The following is a 20,099-nucleotide window of genomic DNA, read 5'->3' on the forward strand; positions in this document are numbered from 1 at the left end:
ATCGCCCTTAGTGTTTCAGCCTAATACATGACAGTATGATTTTTGACATGGATGCTTTATGACTGATCATATTTCCCATGTTATGGGATTCTGGAACTCCATTCTGGAACACTTTGGTGAGTCAGGGAATTATAAGGTACAAGACAAAACAGGCCTTTTGGTCCAATTAGTCCTTGCCCAATAAACTGGCCAAACTTTTCGAACATGTCTCACCTCCAAGATCATTGGCAAATATTATCAACCATGTATCCAAAATTTTTCTGTTGACATTTAATCTTATTATTTATAACTGATCTATTTTCAAATTTCAGCAATAAATCTTCCATTTAAATAGATATATATGTGAAGAGTAAAGTTCAACAGTTCATAATGTTGTTTCTTGCAAGGTCAGATATTAATCAAAGATATGATTGACAGGAACATCAAAAATAATGTTAAAAACAAAAAACTGCGGATGCTGGAAATCCAAAACAAAAACAGAATTACCTGGAAAAACTCAGCAGGTCTGGCAGCATCGGCGGAGAAGAAAAGAGTTGACGTTTCAAGTCCTTATGACCCTTCAACAGAACTAAGTAGCAATAGGAAAGGAGTGAAATTTAAGCTGGTTTAAGGGGGTGGGGTGGGACAGATAGAGCTGGATAGAGGGCCAGTGATAGGTGGAGATAGGTGGGCCCCCCCTCCACCCCTCCATGAGGACTCAAAATGTCAACTTTGCTTTTCTCCGCTGATGCTGCCAGACCTGCTGAGTTTTTCCAGGTAATTCTGTTATTGTATCAAAAATAATGTAGTAGTTGTTCTGAGATGGTCCTACTATCTTGGGCGCTAGGCATGGGACTTGGTACTTAGGCAGACTGTAGACATTCTCTGGTATTTGCTTAACATTTGTTTATTAATACTACATCTAAACAGGTTACTGAGTAGGCACATTGTTCCTAGGCATGGTTGCAACCTCTTTCTCGACAGCGAGTTGAACACATGACTGACTGATGTCAGCGGTACATCATCATCCATGTCATACATTTGCATATCCTATCTGTTAACCCTTTAGGCTGCCCCTTCTATGTCAATGGTCCTGACTCTGAGATTCGAGATGGAGTCAAGGGCCAGTGTAGATTGGCAGGTAAAAATGTTGCCTTGATGCATTTCTAATAACAGGGGAAGCCTCAAGACTGCAACAGAAAGAATCCCATCATACGCCAGTCATTGGCTGTTTTTAAGACCACCAATTTCTGTGGCTCTGTCTACCTATAATGGATGCCTTCACTCTGGCTCATTTGTTTTCTTGGTGCTATAAGAAGTACATTCACTGTTCTCCTGCAGCTTTTCTGCACAGTTTTAGTGGGCTGCGAAGTTGTGGTGTGGGGAGTGGGTGGGTGCTCAAATTTTGCACTGAGGATCATGCCAGGAATGCGGAGATAAAATAAGATGAAATAATGGCTAATGAACATTTACTTCACCTACATGTAATTTATTTTACTATTGATACAAAAAAATACCTTTTTGGCAGATTAATGTCTTGTGGTCTTTTGTTCCATGTGGTTTTTTTGTAGGGTTGTGGTGAATTATGAAAACCAGACAGCTTCAAATTGGAATGCAAACCCATCAATGGAAACAAAGTCCAATGCCAAAACTGGAGAAAGGACCAACCAATTCCTTGAGTTAGCAGCAATATATTGGGACCTCTAGTGTGAGAGGTTTTCAAAGTCGTGAGGACTAGATCAGCTGCAGCAGAATTAGCGGAATGCATGCAAGCTGCTGCATCACTGTTTGGAGGATAAAAATGCAACACACCAATGAACTAAGGGCAGCCAGGGCCAGAGCCATGCTCACCGACACAAGATTCATAACAACAACAACTTGCATTTATGTAGCACCATTAGCATAGCAAATCATCCCAAGGTGCTTCACAGGGACATTAATAATCAAAACGTGACATCAAGCCACATGAGGAGATATTCGGTCAGCAAAAGCTTCATCAAAGTGAACAGTGAATGTGCCTCTGATACCACCAAGAAAGCAAATGAGCCAGAGTGAAGGCATCCATCTATAGGTAGACAGAGCCACAGAAATTGGTGGTCTTAAAAACAGCCAATGACTGGCGTATGATGGGATTCTTTCTGTTGCAGTCTTGAGGCTTCCCCTGTTATTAGAAATGCATCAAGGTAACATTTTACCTGCCAATCTACACTTCATCAAAGTGCTAGGTGCATCTTAAAGAGGGAAAAAGAGGTAGCGAGGTGGAGAGGTGTAGGGAGGGAATTTCAGAACTTAAGGCCCAGGCAACTGAAGGATGGCTGCCAGTGGAGGAGTGGTGAAAAATGGGAATTCGCAAGTGGTCATAACTGAAGGAGCACAGAGAGCTAGGAGAGCTATAAGACTGGTGGAGGTTACAGAAATGGGGGTGGGGGGCTGGGTGAGGTCATGGAGGGATTTGCAAACAAGGAGGAGAATCTTAAATTTGAGACATTGTTGGAGCAGGAATTTGTGTTTGTCAGCAATCACAGCAGTGGTGGGTGAATGGGACTCGGTGGGAGTTAGGATACAGGCAGCAGAGTTTTGAATAAGCCTAAGTTTATAAAGGTTGTCACGTCTAAAGTTAACCAAGTCATGGGTTGAGGATTTCAACAGCAGATGAGCTGAGGCAGCGGTGGAGGCGGGTGGTGTTATGGAGGTGGAAATAGGTAGCTTTGGTGATGGAGAGAATATGGAGTCAGAATCTCAGCTCACAGTCAAATAGAACAGCAAAGCTCTGGAAGGGTCTGGAGCAGCAAGACACCACCTGTCATAGGGGGAAAAAAGGTATCCTTTTGGATTAAGAAATTAGATTAAATAGTTTGCTTACTTTGTAGTTTCTAATTCAGACAAAGGGTCATGAAACATTAACAGCTCTTAACCCAATATTTTGCTCACTTGACATCAGCTATGACACTTGATGAAAATGCTGTCAATGTCACAGCGTTCTCCGAACTGAATCGCGGGCTCCTCCTTAGCGGGCATTCGCTGTACTGCAGCCTAGCAGCCGCTTGCCAGGTTGAAGCCATCCGGCGGCAGGTTATTGAGTTGTAGCCAGAGTGTAGCCCGCGCGCCCCCCTAGCGGTGGACTTTTGAGTTGAAGTTGGAGTGAAGCCCGCGGTCTCCCCAAGCGGCCAGTTATTAATTTACAGCTCGAGTACAGCCCGCGGCTTCCCCTAGCGGCCTGTGATTGAGTTACAGTCCGGGTGCAGCCCACGGGCTCCTTTAGCGGCGAGTTATTGAGTAACAGCCCAGGTGCAGCTAACGGGCTCCCCTAGCGGCCCTTGAATGCGTTACAGCACAGATACAATTCCGGGCTCCCCATGCGGCAGGTGATTGATTTACAGTCCGGGTATAGCTCGCGGGCTCCTCTTAGTGGCCGTTGTTTGAGTTACAGTCCGGGTGCAGCCAGCGGGCTCACCTAGCGGTGAGGTAATGAGTTACAGCCCGGGTGCAACCCGCGAGCGCCCCTGGCGGTGAAGTAATTAGTTACAGCCAGGCTCCAGCCCGCGGGCTCCCCTCGCGGTGAGGCATTGATTGACAGCCCGGGTGCAGCCCGCGGGCTCCCCTCATGGTGAGACATTGAGTTACAGCCCGGGTGCAGCCCGCGGGCTCCCCTCGCGGTGAGGGATTGAGTGACAGCCTGGGTGCAGCCCGCGGGCTCCCCTCATGGTGAGACATTGAATTACAGCCCCACTCCAGCCGGCGGGCTCCCCTGGCGGTGAGATATTGAGTTACAGCCCGGGTGCAGTCCGCGGGCACCCCTGGCGGTGAGACATTTGAGTTACAGCCCGGATGCAGCCCGCGGGTTCCCCTCGTGGTGAGGCAGTCCGGGTGCAGTCCGCGGGCACCCCTGGCAATGAGGTATTGCGTTACGGTCCGGGTGCAGTCCGCGGGCTCCCCTGGCGGTGAGACATTTGAGTTGCAGCCCGGGTGCAGCCCGCGGGCTCCCCTCATGGTGAGATATTGAGTTACAGCCCCACTCCAGCCGGCGGGCTTCCCTGGCGGTGAGGTATTGCGTTACAGTCCCGGTCCAGTCCGCGGGCTCCCCTGGCGGTGAGGTATTGCGTTACAGTCCGGGTGCAGTTCGCCGGCTCCCCTAGCGGTGAGGTGTTTGCGTTACAGCCCGGCTCCAGTCCGCGGGTTCCCCTAGCGGCCGGTGCAGGTCTATGTAAGGGAGGCTCGCGCATGCGCTGAGGTGACAGTGGGCGTATTGTTGTGCAAGAGCCGGAGGCCTGGAGCGGTGCCGATCCGGGAGTCATCATGACGGTGAGGAGGGGGCCCGGGGACCGGAGACCCCGGCATCTCCTGTGGGGACCGCGCTTGTTGCGAGATAGTGACCCGGGAGGGTGCGGAGGCGGCGGCGGGGGCGGGAGGAGCAGGGCTTGGTTTCCCGGGGCCTGGATCATGTTTGGACCCCGGCCGCTTAGCCGAGTCCCCCCCCTACCCCCCCCCCCCTCCCCCCGCCTCGGGCTGGCTGGTCGGCTATAGGAGGCGGGCTCTGTCCCAGGCTGCAGGCTTCAGGCTGGGCGGACCGGCTCTACAAATCACTGCTGGAGCTCTTCCTATTAGCTGAGATGTTTTAGGTACATTTCGTTAGGTCAGAGCCCTCTCGGTAAGGCTGAGAACAAGGAGGAGCCACGTCCTAAAGAGCGAAGACTGGGCCTTATTTACCCCCCCCCCCCCCCCCCCCGTGGCCGAGTTACATTGAAGCTGATGTGGGCCTGGGTTCTTGGTGAGCCGAGCATGTGAATCACGAGGGTGGTGGTTTCAAGTCCTGCTCCAGAGACTTGAGCGCAGAGTCTAGGCTGGCAACTCCACTGCAGCACTGAGGGAAAGCCGCAGTGTTGGAGATGCTGGTTTTTCAGGTGAGGTGTTAAACCAAAGCCCACTTCGATCCCATGGCACTATATGATAAAGAGGAGGCAGGCTTTTTTTTCATTGACCAGGTCAGTAATTTCTTCTCAACCAACTGCTTTAGCTGATGGTCATTCATTTTATTGTGGTTTGTGCATAGCAAGATCCCATAGACAGCAGGATAACTATAACCTCATCTGTTTGTGTTGTTGACCAGGGGATAAATAACCCTCATAAATAGTGGTATGGGATCTTTTACATCCACCTGAGACTGGACCGCGATTAAATGTCTCAACCAAGGGATGGCATTTCCAGCATCTCGTGTTTACATAGCACATTTATATAGCACCTCTTAATACAGTAAAACAGGAGCATTAATCAAAATTAGACACTGATTCACTTAAGGAGATAGCAAGATAGACAATCAAAAGCTTTGCCAAAATAATGGGTTTTAAATTGCATCTTAAAGGGAGAGTGAGAGGTGGTGAAGTTTAGGAAGGGAATTCCAGAGCTTATTGCTGAGGCAGCTGAAAGTGCAGCCAGCAGTGGTGGAGGTATTAAAATTGGAAATGTTCAAGAGGCCAGAATTGGAGGAGTGGTGAGACCTTGGAAGGTTATAGGGATGTGTGAGGACATGGAGGGATTTATAAACTTCTGATTCAGAAACCTGTCTCTAAAGTGATTTTGAAATTGGTTCTGCAACGGTCAATTTTTATAAAATGAACTACATCTGTTGTTAATTCTAAGTTGTCTAATTTGAATTATCTCATTCAACGTTTTGAGCAAAAAGGCTTAATTTGAATTACTAGATAACTTGATTTTTCGTATTGGAAAAGCTTTTGAATTAACAGTAGATTGTGTGCTGCGTCTGAATAGTTTTTGTGTGAGAGGCTGTTAGCTCAGAGGAGATGCAGAGTTTCAGGTTGGACAAGTTTGGTAGTTAATTTTAGAATGGGAGTTTTGATCTGGCAGAGGATGCAGTCTCTTTGGGAGATAGGAAGAGATTAAGTTGAATGTTAGTGGGGTGTAGTGAAAGCGTACTCGTGCGGAAAGTGGAATTGAAGTACAAGAATAACTATAGTCTTATTGAATGGTGGAGCAGACTGAAGAGGCCGTCTGACTATCCCCTCCTATTTTTTGCATTATGTTCTTATGGCCGATTTAGATCATTAAAATTATGTAATTTAGAATTAAGAGTAGAATGTAATTCGTTTTCTTAAAAATTGACTTCAGAATCAATTTCAAAAGGAATAATTGGTGGCAATAATTTATACCTGACACAAAATGGGAAGGATTAGATGCTTAATATTCCTGAGTATAAGTTATTCAGGAATGAACAGGAAGGATAAAAGGAGAGGTAGCAGTTTTGATTAGGGAAAATCTTGCAACGCTAGAAAGAATGTCCTTGAGGGGTCAAAGATAGAATCGATTTGGTTGGAGTAAAGAACAGTGAAAAAGCTTTTATGCTACATGTTCTATTTTATAGTTCACCCAAGTATGCAAAGCAGATAGAGGAGCAAAGGAATTACCGAGGGGTGCAAAAACTGTGGAGCAATTGTATTAAGAGACTTTAACTACCTCAGTTTTGAATAGGGACGATTGTATTAAGGACAGAGTTATGGAGAAGGACAAGAAGTAATCTAAAATAAAAGATCCATCATCTCAGTTTCGGGACATCGCTGCAGGAGTCCCTCAGGGTAGTGTCCTAGGGCATAGATTTATTAATTGGGTTACAGAGCCAGAGAAGATTTTTTACACATTGAGTGATTCGGATTTGAAATGCACTGCCTGATTGTGTAATGGATACAGGTTCAATGGTAACTTCCAGTTGGGAACTGGATGAATGCTTGAAGGAGAAAAGAATTGCAGGGGTATGGGAAACGGAGTAACTGGGTGGCTCTCTAAAAGAGCTGGCACACTGCAATGTGATGGGTGGCCACCTTTTGTGCTTTTCTTTTCTATGATTCTATGTTGGTCCACCTCAGGCTTGCGTACATGAAACAGCATATATGGATATATTTTGTCTAACGTTCTCATCTCGTGCAAAATTTGAGAACTAATGAGTCAAAACAACATTAATTTGTATTTCTACAGCATGTTTAAAATCCCAAGGTACTTCATCGGAGCATTATGATACAAATTTTGACACCAAGCCACATATTAGGTCAGACGGTCAAAAGCTTGGTTAAAGAGAGATGTTGCAGGAATGTTTTAAAGGAGATGCGGCAATATTAAGTTAAGGAATTCCAGAACTTAGGGTCTTGGCCAGCAATGGTGGCACAATGAAAATTGGGGATATTCAAGAGACCAGAATTGGAGGCATGCACATATCTCTGAGGATTGTAGGGGTGGAGGAAATTACAGATAGTGAGGGGCACAGCTGTGGCTAAATTTGAAAATAAGGATGAGCATTTTAAAATGAGAGTTTTTAAATAACTTAATCTTTTGCAGAAACATGAGTTCTTCGTCGATATGACATGTGAAGGCTGTTCTAACGCTGTGACCCGGGTGCTGAATAAGCTAGGAGGTGAGCTTTAAAGTTTTGTACGAGAGCTGGTTTTAGTGTAATAAATGATTCTCTGACCTTGATCCCGTTCGTGCATTTTATTCCATGTTCTAATAGTGAAATTAAACAGATTTTCAAGATTACTACACATTCTGATTTTATCTTCTGATATTCTTTATAGACAATATCAGATGAAGAAGGCCATTTGACCCATTTTAATTCATCCATCCTCTATGGCCCGAAAGTCCCCCCAATTATAGCAACTGTTCGGTCCTTTAAAAATTCCAATTTCTTTTCACTTCCAATCTGTCCAGTCATCGGTCCTTAACATGAGAAAGGACATCTTGACATCAGTCCTAAATTTGTCTTTCACTAGTTTGAGTCGGTAGCCCTCAGTTTTAGTCTTGCAATTTAATTTAATTTTACAGACTTATCTTTTATTACTTATAAGATTGGCGTCAGATACTTCCTTCCAAGGCTGGAAGAACTGATTTTTTTCATAATTCTAGTTTCTTAATAGTAGGGACAAGCTTTGCAGCTAGCCTTCCTGCATTGTTTCCAGACACTGATCTTCACTTTCACATCCTCTCTCCCTATCCCTTGATTCTCTTATGTCCAAAGATCTATCAGTCATTGTTTTGAATAAACGCAATGACTGAGTAACCACAGCCCTCTGGGATAGAGAATATCAAAAATTCACAATCCTCAGAGTTAAGACATTTCTGCTCATTCTTAAATGTCTGATTCTTTATCCTGAGAGTATGTTCTTAGTTCTAGATCTCCAGGCAGGTAAGTAACCTCTCTTCATCTAAAACAGCCTCTGCATCTAAAGCGTTGCAACAAAGAAGAGCGAAATAAACATATTAAGCTTTTGTCCACTTTCATGGGTGAGACTGACATGTCAAAGGGCAAAGTGTCAGTGGACTAACTGAAGTGCTGATTGAGCTGGAGGTACAAAGAGCATGGCTGCACTGATGTGGAGGGTCAGTGAGTATGAAAACATTGACAAAAGCATTACGCAAAATGATCTTTGTGGATTAATGTGTGTACATTTCTGGCCAAGAGCCTAGTTTGAAAAAAATCTCACAAGCAGACCTTTGTTTCCAGCTCGTAATTACTAACTGCACGGAATTTGTTAGCTGAGGATAGCTTTACTAGCCCCTATATCCATTACCCTTGAATCCTGTGGTTGTAGCTGGTGTAGGACGCATCTTGGTAGTATATGCCTTTGGCCCCCACAATCAAGAATGACTCTGGGAGTGTGTGGAACTAAAGGATTGACATTTTGTTAGCTAAATTTCATCTTGGTTCAGTGGTAACAGTCCCCGCTTTGAGAGAGTCCAGATTTAAGAGACAGACCTCGCCCTTTTTCAGCAGCCGAAGGCACTGAGGTCTAATGTGGTGCCTCCATTGTCAGCCTTGTTAAATTTGCCTTTCATCATCCTTATCCAAAACCCTGCGGCTTGCACCAAGTGTTGTTCTCACCCCATTCTTGCTGACCCACATTGGCTCTCAGTGCAGCAAAATCTTGATTTTAAGATTCCTGTCCTCATTTTCAATCCTTCTGTGGCTTTGCCCCTCTTTATTTCTGTAACCCCCTTAATGCTCAGATATCTCTGTTCCTCTAATTCTGGCCACTTGCACCTCCCTGATAGTTATCGCTCTATTAATGGCGCTTCTGCCTACAGTTGTCTGGGTTTTGCGCTCTGGAATTCCCTCCCTAAGCCCCTCTGCTCCTCTCTCTCCTTTAAGACACTTGTTAAAATTTACTTCATTGACCAAGCTTTTAATCAGCTGTTATCTCTTTTTGTGGTTCAGCGTCAATTTTTTGTTTGACAACACTCTATGTGGTTGTTGCAAGTTGTTTACTCAACTGACACCAGGGTACTGAACTTGGGTTTTATTTATTGTCTGTATGGTGGAGCGCCACTTCAAAAGATACAATTGTCCAGCAAGCCATTGAAGAAACCCAAATAGTTTGCTACTAAATAGCAAAGCATTTTATTTTTGCCATTGTGCCTGCCCTGTGCTTAATGGTTTTAATTTTCTTTAGGGCCAGCTTAAGTCCTTCATTGTGCTTTAATGTTGAAAATACAGTTATAAAAATAATTATCTCTAATTTAAGCCCCAGGACTGTTTGCCCTTGTTGAGATACGTAGTTCAGTCATGAGGTGGAGCCTGTCTGTAGTGCTGTGTCATTGCTAGGGTGTGTTAATAAAAAAGAGGGTTGCTGGGAGGCGGGATGAGTATATACTTAAACTCTGATGGATCATTCTTCACAAGTGAATCTACACACTAAATACCATCCAGTCATCCATCCCATTGAGTGTTTAACAAACATTCATGCATGCATTTTTTAAATATGGGGTGGAATTTTACATCCCTTCATGGCAGGGATGGGGCCGTAAGATGTGGCGAGCTGTTCAAAAATCCATTGACTTTGGCGGGACTCTAAAATTCCACCCATGTTCTGGGGATATGGTCAGCGCTGATAAGGCTGTAAATGTTGTCCAACCTTAATTGCTCAGAGAAAATGATAGGCTCCTGTTCTGAATCCTGACAGCCCTTCGGCTGAGGATGCTGTCAATGGGGTCGAGTAAGGAATTGGTTGAATTTGAATCAGCAACAGTGAAGGGATGGTGGTGTATGTTCAAGTCAGGAATCATGTGTGACTTCGAGGGTATGTGGTGGATGATGATATTCCCATGATTTTGGTGGTAGAGGTTGGAGGGCTGGGAGGTATTGTTGAAATAGGCTTAATGGACACTGGGCACAATCTTCATAAAAAGATGAAGCATAATGAGTCATAGGAGCAGGATTTTGTCCTCCTTTACTCAAGCTGCCACCACTGCCAGAGAGATTTAACAAAGGCCAGCAATTTAAACCGCTGGTCTATATATCTTGGTATAGTACTTTATGGTTCACTTAGCCCACCGAGCCAATAGGAAGATTTGTACATTCCAATTTCACAGTGCTCATTTCGGCTTTTTGATTTCATCTAAAGATTTTTATATAGCTAAAGTAAAATGACCTGTCCTGATTTTATTTCCAGAGATGCAGTTTGACATCGATCTTCCTAACAAAAAAGTTTTCATTGAATCAAAGCACAGTGTGGAGGTACTTACAGAATGCTTGAAAAAGACCGGAAAAGGTGTGCAGTACGTCGGAGAAAAGTAGAGCATGTGTGGTAGCTGTTGTAAACAGAAAAGGTAACTACATGTCACTGCAAGAATTCTGCAACATCGTGACTGAACACAATACTCTGTCCATGTTTTTGCACAAATACTTGATGCTTGAAATTTCTGCCCAGCTGTCTTTGGACTTTCAACCAGTATTTTCGCATCTCTTGTCTTTAAAACCTATTAGTCTCTGTAGAGACTGATAACATTTAAAAAGAAATCTGAACTTCCAGTGTAACAAATGATTGAAAGCACTATTGATTAAGCACTATTTATTCCACTTATATGTATCAAACGTTGCACTCCCCATGGAATAACGATCCTTGTAGGAAGCAGTCCAAAGTTGCCACCAGCCTCCAGTGGGTTCCTATATGCCCATTTCACTGAGTAGTAACTTAGAGTGGCAGTCTCCAGACACTTTCCTCAGTTTTCGGAGTGTTTTTTAAATCCACCACCACCATGCCAAGATGAATCTCCCAGAATCTTTAGAAAGCTAAGGGATGCACCTCTTCGACTAGAGACCGTCTCCCTACTGCATTCAGCTGTAGTAGCTTGCACAGCCAAGCAGCCTTTCTCTCGGCTGACTGCACAGCACTTCTGCTGTCTGTCTATGATATTCATTGATTTGTAGGGAAGCCTGTAACTTGATCTCAAAAAATGGCTTCCCCTGCTCTCTTCCCCATGGCAACATGAAACACATGAATCTTATAGGTAAAATACTAATTAGCTATCCTTGATCCCAACACCCTTTCATCTTAGAAGTACATGGACGGTTTACAACCTAATGCCTATAACATCTCTCTGGGACTTGGGAGACTTCTGGGTCTATTCATTGCGAACTCAACTCCTGTCATTGTCTCCAAGCATAAATAACTTAAACCACCTTCTCAGTAAAACAATCTAAGCCTTTCTTTGACCTCTAAAAATCAAACCATCCAGGCTTTCTGTCAGGCATGTTTTGGAACAGGTCACATGACCCCCTTCATTTACATTAAATTTAAAGTTACAGTCCCAAAATATAATAATCTAGTAGAACTCATAATTGGAATACCATGCCGTGAGCCCTTTTATAGGAGTTCTTTAATGGTGCATTTGAAAGGAATTGGTTTCATTGATAAGTAAATAAAATGAGGACAATGGTTTAGACCATGTACAAAATGTAATTCTGAAGGGTGGTGCAATACATTGCCATCCCAGAGTGTTTCTCTCCACTGTTAACTTGCATTAAACATGTCACAGAAATACCAACTAGAGGTGAGGAATTTCTCACAGTGGGTGACAGTGGGAAGGACAAATTAAGGGGGTGGCAAGAACAGACTGATTTGCATGGTCAGAAAGTGCTGCCCTCAGACCTGCAGCTGTAGAAATAAAAACCCCTTTTATGTTAAAATATATATATATAAAAAAAACTTGGTCTGCAATTAGTTAGCTGGGGCAATGATTGAGGTGCTACAAAGTGCCTTAACAGACACATTCTAGGAGGTGGTATGGGCACAGACCTATGAATTAGGCCATCTGCCTGGCTGGGGAGTGGTGCTGAAAAACTAGGATAAGGAGGTGATAGAAAGAGGTTTAAAGAGGGGAGGCAATGGCATAGTGGTATTGTCGCTGGACTTGTAATCCAGAGACCCAGGGTAATGCTCTGGGGGCCTGGTTTTGAATCCTGCCACGGCAGATAGTGGAACTTGAATTCAATAAAAATCTGGAATTAAAAGTCTGATGATGACAATTGTTGTAAAAACCCATCTGTTTCACTAATGTCCTTTAGGGAAGGAAGCCTGTCATCGTACATGTAACCCACAGCAATGTGGTTGACTCTTAAATGCCCTCTGAAATGGCCTTAGCAAGCCACTCCAAATCGCTACAAACACTCAAAAAAGGAATGAAACCACCTGGCATCGACCTAGGCACCAGAAATGACAGCTGTAATCTCAGCCTTATCAACCCTGCAAAGTCCTCCTTACTAATATCTGAGGCTTAGTGCCAAAATTGGGAGAGCTATCTCACAGACTAGTCAACAACAGCCTGCCTGACATAGTTATTCTCATGGAATCATACCTTACAGATATTGTCCCGGACACCACCATCACCATCCCTGGGAATGTCCTGTCCCACCAGCAGGACCGACTCAGAAGAGTTGGCGGCACAGTGTATACAGTCGGGAGGAAGTTGCCTTGCGAGTCCCCAACATCAACTCCAGACCCTATGACGTCTCACGGCATCAAGTCAAACATGGGCAAGGAAACATCCTGTTGATTACTATGTACCATCCTCCTTCAGCTGATGTTGAAAACCACTTGAAGGAAGCACTGAGAGTGGCAAGGGTGCAGAATGAACTCTCGGTGGGGGACTTTAATGTCCATTACCAGGAGTGGCTCAGTAGTACCAGTACTGACGGAGTTGGCCAAGTCCTAAATGACGTAGCTACTAGACTGGGTCTGCGGCAGGTGTTGAGAGAACCAACCAAAGGGAAAAACATACTTGACCTCATCCTCTCCAACCTGCCTTCCGCAGATGCTTCTGTCCATGACAGTATCAGTAGGAGTGACCACCGCACAGTCGTTGTGAGGACTAAGTCCTGCTTTCACATTGAGGATACCCTCCATCATGTAGTGTGGCACTACCACCATGCTAAATGGGGTAGATTTAGAACAGATCTAGAAACTCAGGACTGGGCATCCATGAGGCTCTGTGGGCCATTGGCGGCAGCATCAGAATTGTACTCAAACACAGTCTGTAACCTCATGGCCTGGTATATCCCCAGCTCTACCATTACCATCAAACCAGGGGATCAACCCTAGATCAATGAAGAGTGCAGGAGAGCATGCCAGGAGCAGCACCAGGCATACCTAAAAATGAGGTGTCAACCTGGTGAAACTAGAACACAGGATTACTTGTGTGCCAAACAGCATAAGCAGCAAGTGATAAACGGAGCTAAATGATCCCACAATGAACGGATCAGATCTAAGCTCTGCAGTTCTGCCACATCCAGTCATAAATGATGGTGGACAATTAAACAACTCACTGGAGGAAGAGGCTCCACAAATAAGCCCATCCTCAATGATGGAGGAGCCCAGCAGAGCAGTGCAAAAGATAAGGCTGAAGCATTTGCTACAATCTTCAGTCAGAAGTTTTGAGTGGATGATCCATCTCTGCCTCCTCCAGAGATTCCCAGCATTACAGATGCCAGTCTTCAGCAAATTTGATTCACTCCACGTGATATCAAGAAACAGCTGAAGGCACTGGATACTGCAAAGACTATGAGGCCTGACAATATTTTGGCAATAGCACTGAAGACTTGTGTTCCAAAACTTGCTGAGCCCCTAGCCAAACTGTTTCAGTTCAGCTGGCATCTACCCAGCTACGTGGAAAATTGCCCAGGTATGTCCTGTACAGAAAAGGCAGGGCAAATCCAACCCGGCCATTTACCGACCCATCAGCTTACCCTATCAGTAAAGTAATGGAAGGGGTCATCAACACTGCTATCAGGTGGCACTTGCTTAGCAATAACCTGCTCACTGACACCCAGTTTGGGTTCCACCAGGGCCACTCAGCTCCTGACCTCATTATAGCTGTGGTTCAAGCATGGACAAAAGAGCTGAACTCCTGAGGTGAGGTGAAAGTGACTGCCCTTGACATCAACGCCAGAATGTGGTATCGAGGAGCCCTAGCAAAACTGGACTCGATGGCATTTGGAGGGGAGGGAACTCTCCGCTGGTTGGAGTCATACCTAGCACAAAGGAAGATGGTTATGGTTGTTGGAGGTCAGTCAGCTCAGCTCCAGGACATCACCGCAGGAGTTCCTCAGGATTGTGTCTTCGGCCCAACCATCTTCAGCTGCTTCATCAATGACCTTCCTTCCATCACAAGTTCAGAAGTGGGGATGTTCGCTGATGATTGCACAATGTGCAGCACCATTCGCAACGATTCAGATACTGAAGCAGTCCATGTCCAAATGCAGCAAGACCTGGACAATATCCAGGCTTGGGCTGACAAGTGGCAAGTAACATTTGTGCCACACAAGTGTCAGGCAATGATCATCTCCAACAAGAGAGAATCCAACCATCGCTTCTTGATGTTCAATGGCATTACCATCACTGAATCCCCCCCCCCCCACTATCAACACCCTGGTGGAAACTGAACTGGACTAGCCATATAAATACTGTGGCTACAAGAGCAGGTCAGAGGCTAGCAATCGTACGATAAGTAACCCACTTCTTGACTCCCCAAAGCCTGTCCACCACCTACAAGGCACTAGTCATGAGTGTGATGGAATACTCCCCATTTGCCTGAATGAATGCAGCTCCCAAAACACTGGAAGCTTGACACCATCCAGGACAAAGCAGCCCCTTGATTGGCACCGCATCCACAAACATTCACTCCCCCCACCCACCGACACACAGTAGTAGCAGTGTGTACCATCTACAAGGTGCACTGCAGGGATTCACCAAGGCTCCTGAGACAGCACCTTCCAAGCCCACGACCACTACCATCTAGAAGGACGAGAGCAGCAGATAGATGGGAACACTACTGCCTGGAAGTTCTCCAAGCCACCCACCATCCTGACTTGGAAATATATCGCCATTTCCTTCACTGTATTTGGGTAAAAGTCATGAGACTCCCTTCCTAACAGCCTGTTGGTGTACCTACACCACATGGACTGCAGCGGTTCAAGAAGGCAACTCACCAGCACCTTCTCAAGGGCAACTAGGGATGGGCAATATTTACTGGCCTAGCCAGCAAAGCCCACATCCCATGAATAAATAAAAAAGTGTGGATTTCTAGCTTTCAGGTGGCTTTAAGGAACTATGTATATTGTATAATTAACCCTAGGGCAGAAATATGTCAGGTGAAACACTTACTCTAATAAGCATCACAATCAAAGGTGTGCATCATGTAATCTTTTAAGATAATGTTCACTCACAATAACCTCTGTTGCCTCATCTTGCTTATGTAAACTCTAGGTTACAGTTTAAATGGTAGTATTGCTGGTGACGACAAAAGATCAAATACTTTGGTTAACTGCTTTTTTACTGCTTTTTTGTCTCTTCATAAAGGTAACTACTGTTTAAGTGCCAGTTTTGCGAGTAAAGTTTGGAACGTTGTCTAATATTGTGAAGTCTTATGGCTCAGCCCAGTCTTGTCTGTACATCTTGGGTATTTATCTTTTTGTTTTGTTCTCCCTAGCCTAGGGCTCTTAATTTGGGGATGCCACAAAAACATTTTAGCAGGCAAGTTATTTTTTTAAATATGAAAAGAGTTTAAATTTCTGCTGCCTTTATTTTAAAACAAATGCTTGTGGTCAAGCAAGACCTATGCATTGATTGTCACCAGGTCATTTAATTGACAGTGATAAATTGACATATCTAAAGCAAGGCTGGAGATTATAAGAATCTTTTTCCCAATTAAGTAGATATTTGAGACTGGCTCTTATCACAAATGGCTAAATCTAAGCTTATTAATTCCTATAAGTTATCACATTACCATAAGATTAATAGCCTGGAGATTTTGTTTATTTGTCTTGGATGTGTTACACATTGTGTTTGACTATAGGAATGAAGTTCGGGGACAGTCTCTCACAGTGCAGTTCTACTTGGGCTCTTAGAAAGAATGAACAAATGGAGGCTTTCCTTCTGTGTAAAGACCCTGAAGGTGATCACATGCCTGACATTATGCAATATGTCAAATTCAAACAGCTGAACTAAACTACATAATCATAGCATCAACATGTCCCAAAATGACTGAGCCTATGGCATTTGGCAGAGTATTAATTAATATAATACTTTAAAAAGGTGTTGTATCTGGTTCATGAAATCAAATGTTATAAAGATGTTATTGGTCATGGCATTACATACCATGTAGGAATGATGGCTACAGCTGATATTTTGGGCTAACGAACCTGGAAAGATTAAATGCATTACCTTACGCAGTCCTTTTGATAATTATTGCTGGTGTGTGTTTTTGACTTGTACATGTTTTCTTGCAGTAGTAACTTTTCGTACGTTACGCATCAGTCTTGGAGACGTAAATGCTCCTCAGTGCAGAAGATGATATAATACCTGGCAACCCAAACCAGCCTGTGGCTGTGACTGCTCCTTCCCCAATTAATCCACATTTATTCTTTTTCTGATTTTATTTCTTTCCACCCATCAAGTCTGCACTCCTTATGATTCTCCAACTAAAAGCCCATTTCGGGCTTAAGCTCCGTGCCAGGAGTCACAGCAGAATGAAGAACTGAAACTCCACCTCTGATTTTCTTTTCCTTCTGGGCCTTCATTACTGTTAATGGATTATTAACTGGAAAGGAACCCTATTCTGTGTCACAAAATGAGCTCCTTTGTGGTGAAACCCGGCAGAAGAAGGTTTTTCGAAAGATGAGGGCAGGAAATATTGTAGTAAATCATACAGATGCTATTGATATTTTTAAAGTCTGGTTCCCCCTTCAGAATTATCTCTTTTTCAAAAAGATTAGGTGACACTGTGTTACATTGAGAATTTCTTGATGATTTTTAATTCTTTTGGAAGTTGTAGAGGTGGAACATCACAAAGACATCTGACCCTGTAACATCAGGTTATGCAACTTCATTTTGGGTACTGGTTGGACAACAAATTGTTTGTGTGCTTGAAAATGCCCTTATTGGAAATAAAATTCTTTGCAGTCAATGTGAGGTGTTTCCAGGTCAAATAGAGCTGCTTCTGCACTGCAACAATGAGGTACTCAATTCCAGTCTCAAAGATTACACCCTCTTTCTCCCCACACACACACACACACACACATGCACACACACAGGTACGAACACAATTTGTGTGTAGACATCAATTCCATTGTTCATACCAGCTGTTTTTGTGGCTTCTCCAAGTGAGAGCACCTATTACAGTTTTATGTCATGATCTGATGCCCATTGCAAACTCTTGTTGTGGCCACAGTGAACTCTTACAGCCAGGAGCTTACATCCCCCAAGTTGAAAGTGTTTACAAAGGTAAATGGTGTAAGATCATTTTCATTGGTGAATGCCTAGAAACAACAATAACTTTCATTTATATAGCACCTCCACTGTATCAAGATATCTAAAGCACTTCATAGAAACGTTTTCAAATAAAATTTGACACCAAACCATGTAAGCATTTCTTAGGGCAAGTGACCAAAGCTTGGTCAGTGGCAGGTTTTAATAAACATCATAAGGAGCAGAGAGAGACATAGGGGTTTGGGTTTGGGCTTAGGCAGTTGCAGGCAGGACAGCCAGTGGTGAAGTGATTAAAACCTCGAGGTCAGAATTGGAAGAGTACAGATAGCTCGGAGAATTGTAGGGCTGAAGGAGGTTGCAGAGTTAGGAAGGGGTTAGGTTGTGGAGGGATTTGAAAACAATGATAATTTTAAAATCAAGGCATTACTGGACTAAGCGTTATCAGACCAGGCTCAATGTAGGCCTTGGGTGAGAAAGTGCGGATTAGGATATGGGCAGCAGAGCATTTGGATGAGCTCATGTTTATGTCGGGTGGAAGATGGGAGACCAATAAGGAATGCATTGGAATAGTCAAGTCTAGGGATAATAAAGGCATGAATGAGTGTTTCAGCAGCTGAGGTGGGGCAGAGCTGGGTAACATTATGGAGGTGAAAGTAGACAGTTTTGGTGATGCAATGAATATGTGGTTGGAAGTTCATCCTTGGGCCAGATACCAAAGTTGCGAACGCTCTGGTTCAGCCTCAGACAGTTGCAATAGATAGGGACCACAGAATTTTTTCAACACAATTCAGCATGTTGTGTCTGCACTGGCTCTCCAAATGAACAATGCACCTAATGCCATTCTCCTGCCATCTCCCCATAACCCTTTTCAAATAATAATCCAAACACTGCCTGAATGCCTCAATTGACTCTATCTTTACCACACCCTCAGGCTGTGCATTCCAGATCTTAACTGCTCACAGCATGAAAAAGTGTCTTTGCATGTCTCCATTGCTTCCTTTGCCAATTATCTTTAATCTGTGCCGTCATTCTCGATCCTTCCACCAGTGGGAACGGTCTTTCCCTACCTACTCTGTCCAGACCCCTCATGATTTTGAATAGTTCCATCAGATCTTCTCTCAAATCTTTTCCTCTTTAAGGAAAACCATCCCAACTTCAGTGGCTAGGGGACAGAGATTGTAGCAGGGACCAAGGATAATGGCTTCAGTCTTCCCAATATTTAGTTGGAGGAAATTTCTACTCATACCGATATCAAAAAGACAGCATGACAAATCAAAGACAGTGGATTGGCCAAGAGATGAGGTGGTGACGTAGAGCTAGGTATCATCATATCTGGGTATTTCTTTAACATTAGAATATGATATTTTTAAGTTCATCCTCTGGATATACAATATTAGGTAGACCACTTTAATTGCTTGTTTCTAGTTGCCACAAGAAAGTAATTGGCCACCTTTGTTGTGATTTGTTGTATGATAAATTTGCGAGGGCACCTAGTGTGGAACCTGAGGCAAGTTGGGCCAACTGGGCGGGATTGCTTAGGTTTCCTTCCTGAAGCGTAATAATGAACCAGCTGGGTTTTTAAAGGTACTCTGGCAGCATTAATGGTCACCTTTGTTCTTGGTGTTAGTCTGCAAATTACCATAGTTCTTGAATTTAGTTTCATAGTTTTCCTTGGTGAGGTTTGAACTCGTAACCTGAGATGCTGGCCCACTGCAGTTCCACACATGCTATTGAAATCAAGTCAATCACAATATTTTTCAGAGGGAGTTAGATGAGTACTTAAAAAATATTACAAGAGGTGGGACAAAAGCAAAAAATGAGATAGAATAGACGGTGCCAATGTGAACTAGCAGTGGGGTAGGCATAATTGGCTGAACTATCTCCTGTGCTGAAATTTCTAAGGGTAAACCTCAGCTGAGTTCAGCCCCACATGAAAGGACAATAATGTCATTTGGGCCCCTTTTCAGATCAAAGCCGCTGACTGCACTGCTGTAAGGTGCTTCTGCTCATTTGCTGCTGTCACAGTAGTTTTAAATTGCACTGTTGTAAATGGACTCTGTAATAGCTATTAAATTTCCTTCCCTTTCAGAATCACCAACCTGTTGGGTGAATTCAAAGAGCTATTTTGACAGTCGAATCAATGGAACCAAATTACAGAGCAGCAACAGCTGGATATTTTGTGAACATAATGAAAAGTTTTAACTCTGATAATTATTAGCCACTTATTGAATGGGGGAACAAAAGTGCTTTTCATGTAGTTGTTTGAATGGTTGTCTCCCTGAAAATGCCTTCATTTGTAATTTGTTTAAAATGTATCTATAATTATGTACATAAATAAAATAAATGTCTGTCTTAATAGCTGCAAAAGCAGTTGCTTACAGCCTTTTCCCCTCCTTACATTAGTCTTAATTTACATATTTAATTAGTAAGGTTGCCGCAGTTCTGAATATCCTGTAACTGGAGACGTGGCAAAATGTTGTTTCTGTGTTGCCTGCCTGATGTCATGATCAGCAAGTTCTTACATGAAATCAGTTCTGATTCAGAGTAAAACTTTCTACATATGCTGACTGAACTGTGTTT

At 43.7% G+C, this 20,099-nt stretch overlaps 1 protein-coding gene across 7 annotated transcripts; it reads left to right on the forward strand.

The window, feature by feature from the left end:
* The first annotated feature begins 4,153 nt into the window (after positions 1-4,153).
* Positions 4,154-20,086, forward strand: atox1 (antioxidant 1 copper chaperone). Of its 7 annotated transcripts, XR_005943779.1 has the most exons (6): positions 4,711-4,961; positions 7,321-7,396; positions 10,428-10,584; positions 15,742-15,785; positions 16,108-16,206; positions 19,609-20,086. XR_005943779.1 is itself a non-coding variant. In XM_041193481.1 (4 exons), the coding sequence occupies exons 1-3, from the start codon at positions 4,276-4,278 to the stop codon at positions 10,550-10,552; spliced, it is 207 nt and encodes a 68-aa protein (XP_041049415.1). In that variant the 5' UTR covers positions 4,154-4,275; the 3' UTR covers positions 10,553-10,584; positions 19,609-20,086. The 7 variants fall into 7 exon arrangements, 4 of the variants coding, with proteins under 4 accessions (XP_041049415.1, XP_041049413.1, XP_041049414.1 ...); XR_005943778.1 differs by lacking the exon at positions 16,108-16,206 and having other exon boundaries at positions 4,712-4,961; XR_005943777.1 differs by lacking the exon at positions 15,742-15,785 and having other exon boundaries at positions 4,714-4,961.
* Positions 20,087-20,099: the final 13 nt, after the last annotated feature.

The sequence above is a fragment of the Carcharodon carcharias genome, chromosome 8 (genome assembly GCF_017639515.1).
Source record: "Carcharodon carcharias isolate sCarCar2 chromosome 8, sCarCar2.pri, whole genome shotgun sequence".
NCBI classification, from domain to species: Eukaryota; Metazoa; Chordata; class Chondrichthyes; order Lamniformes; family Lamnidae; genus Carcharodon; species Carcharodon carcharias.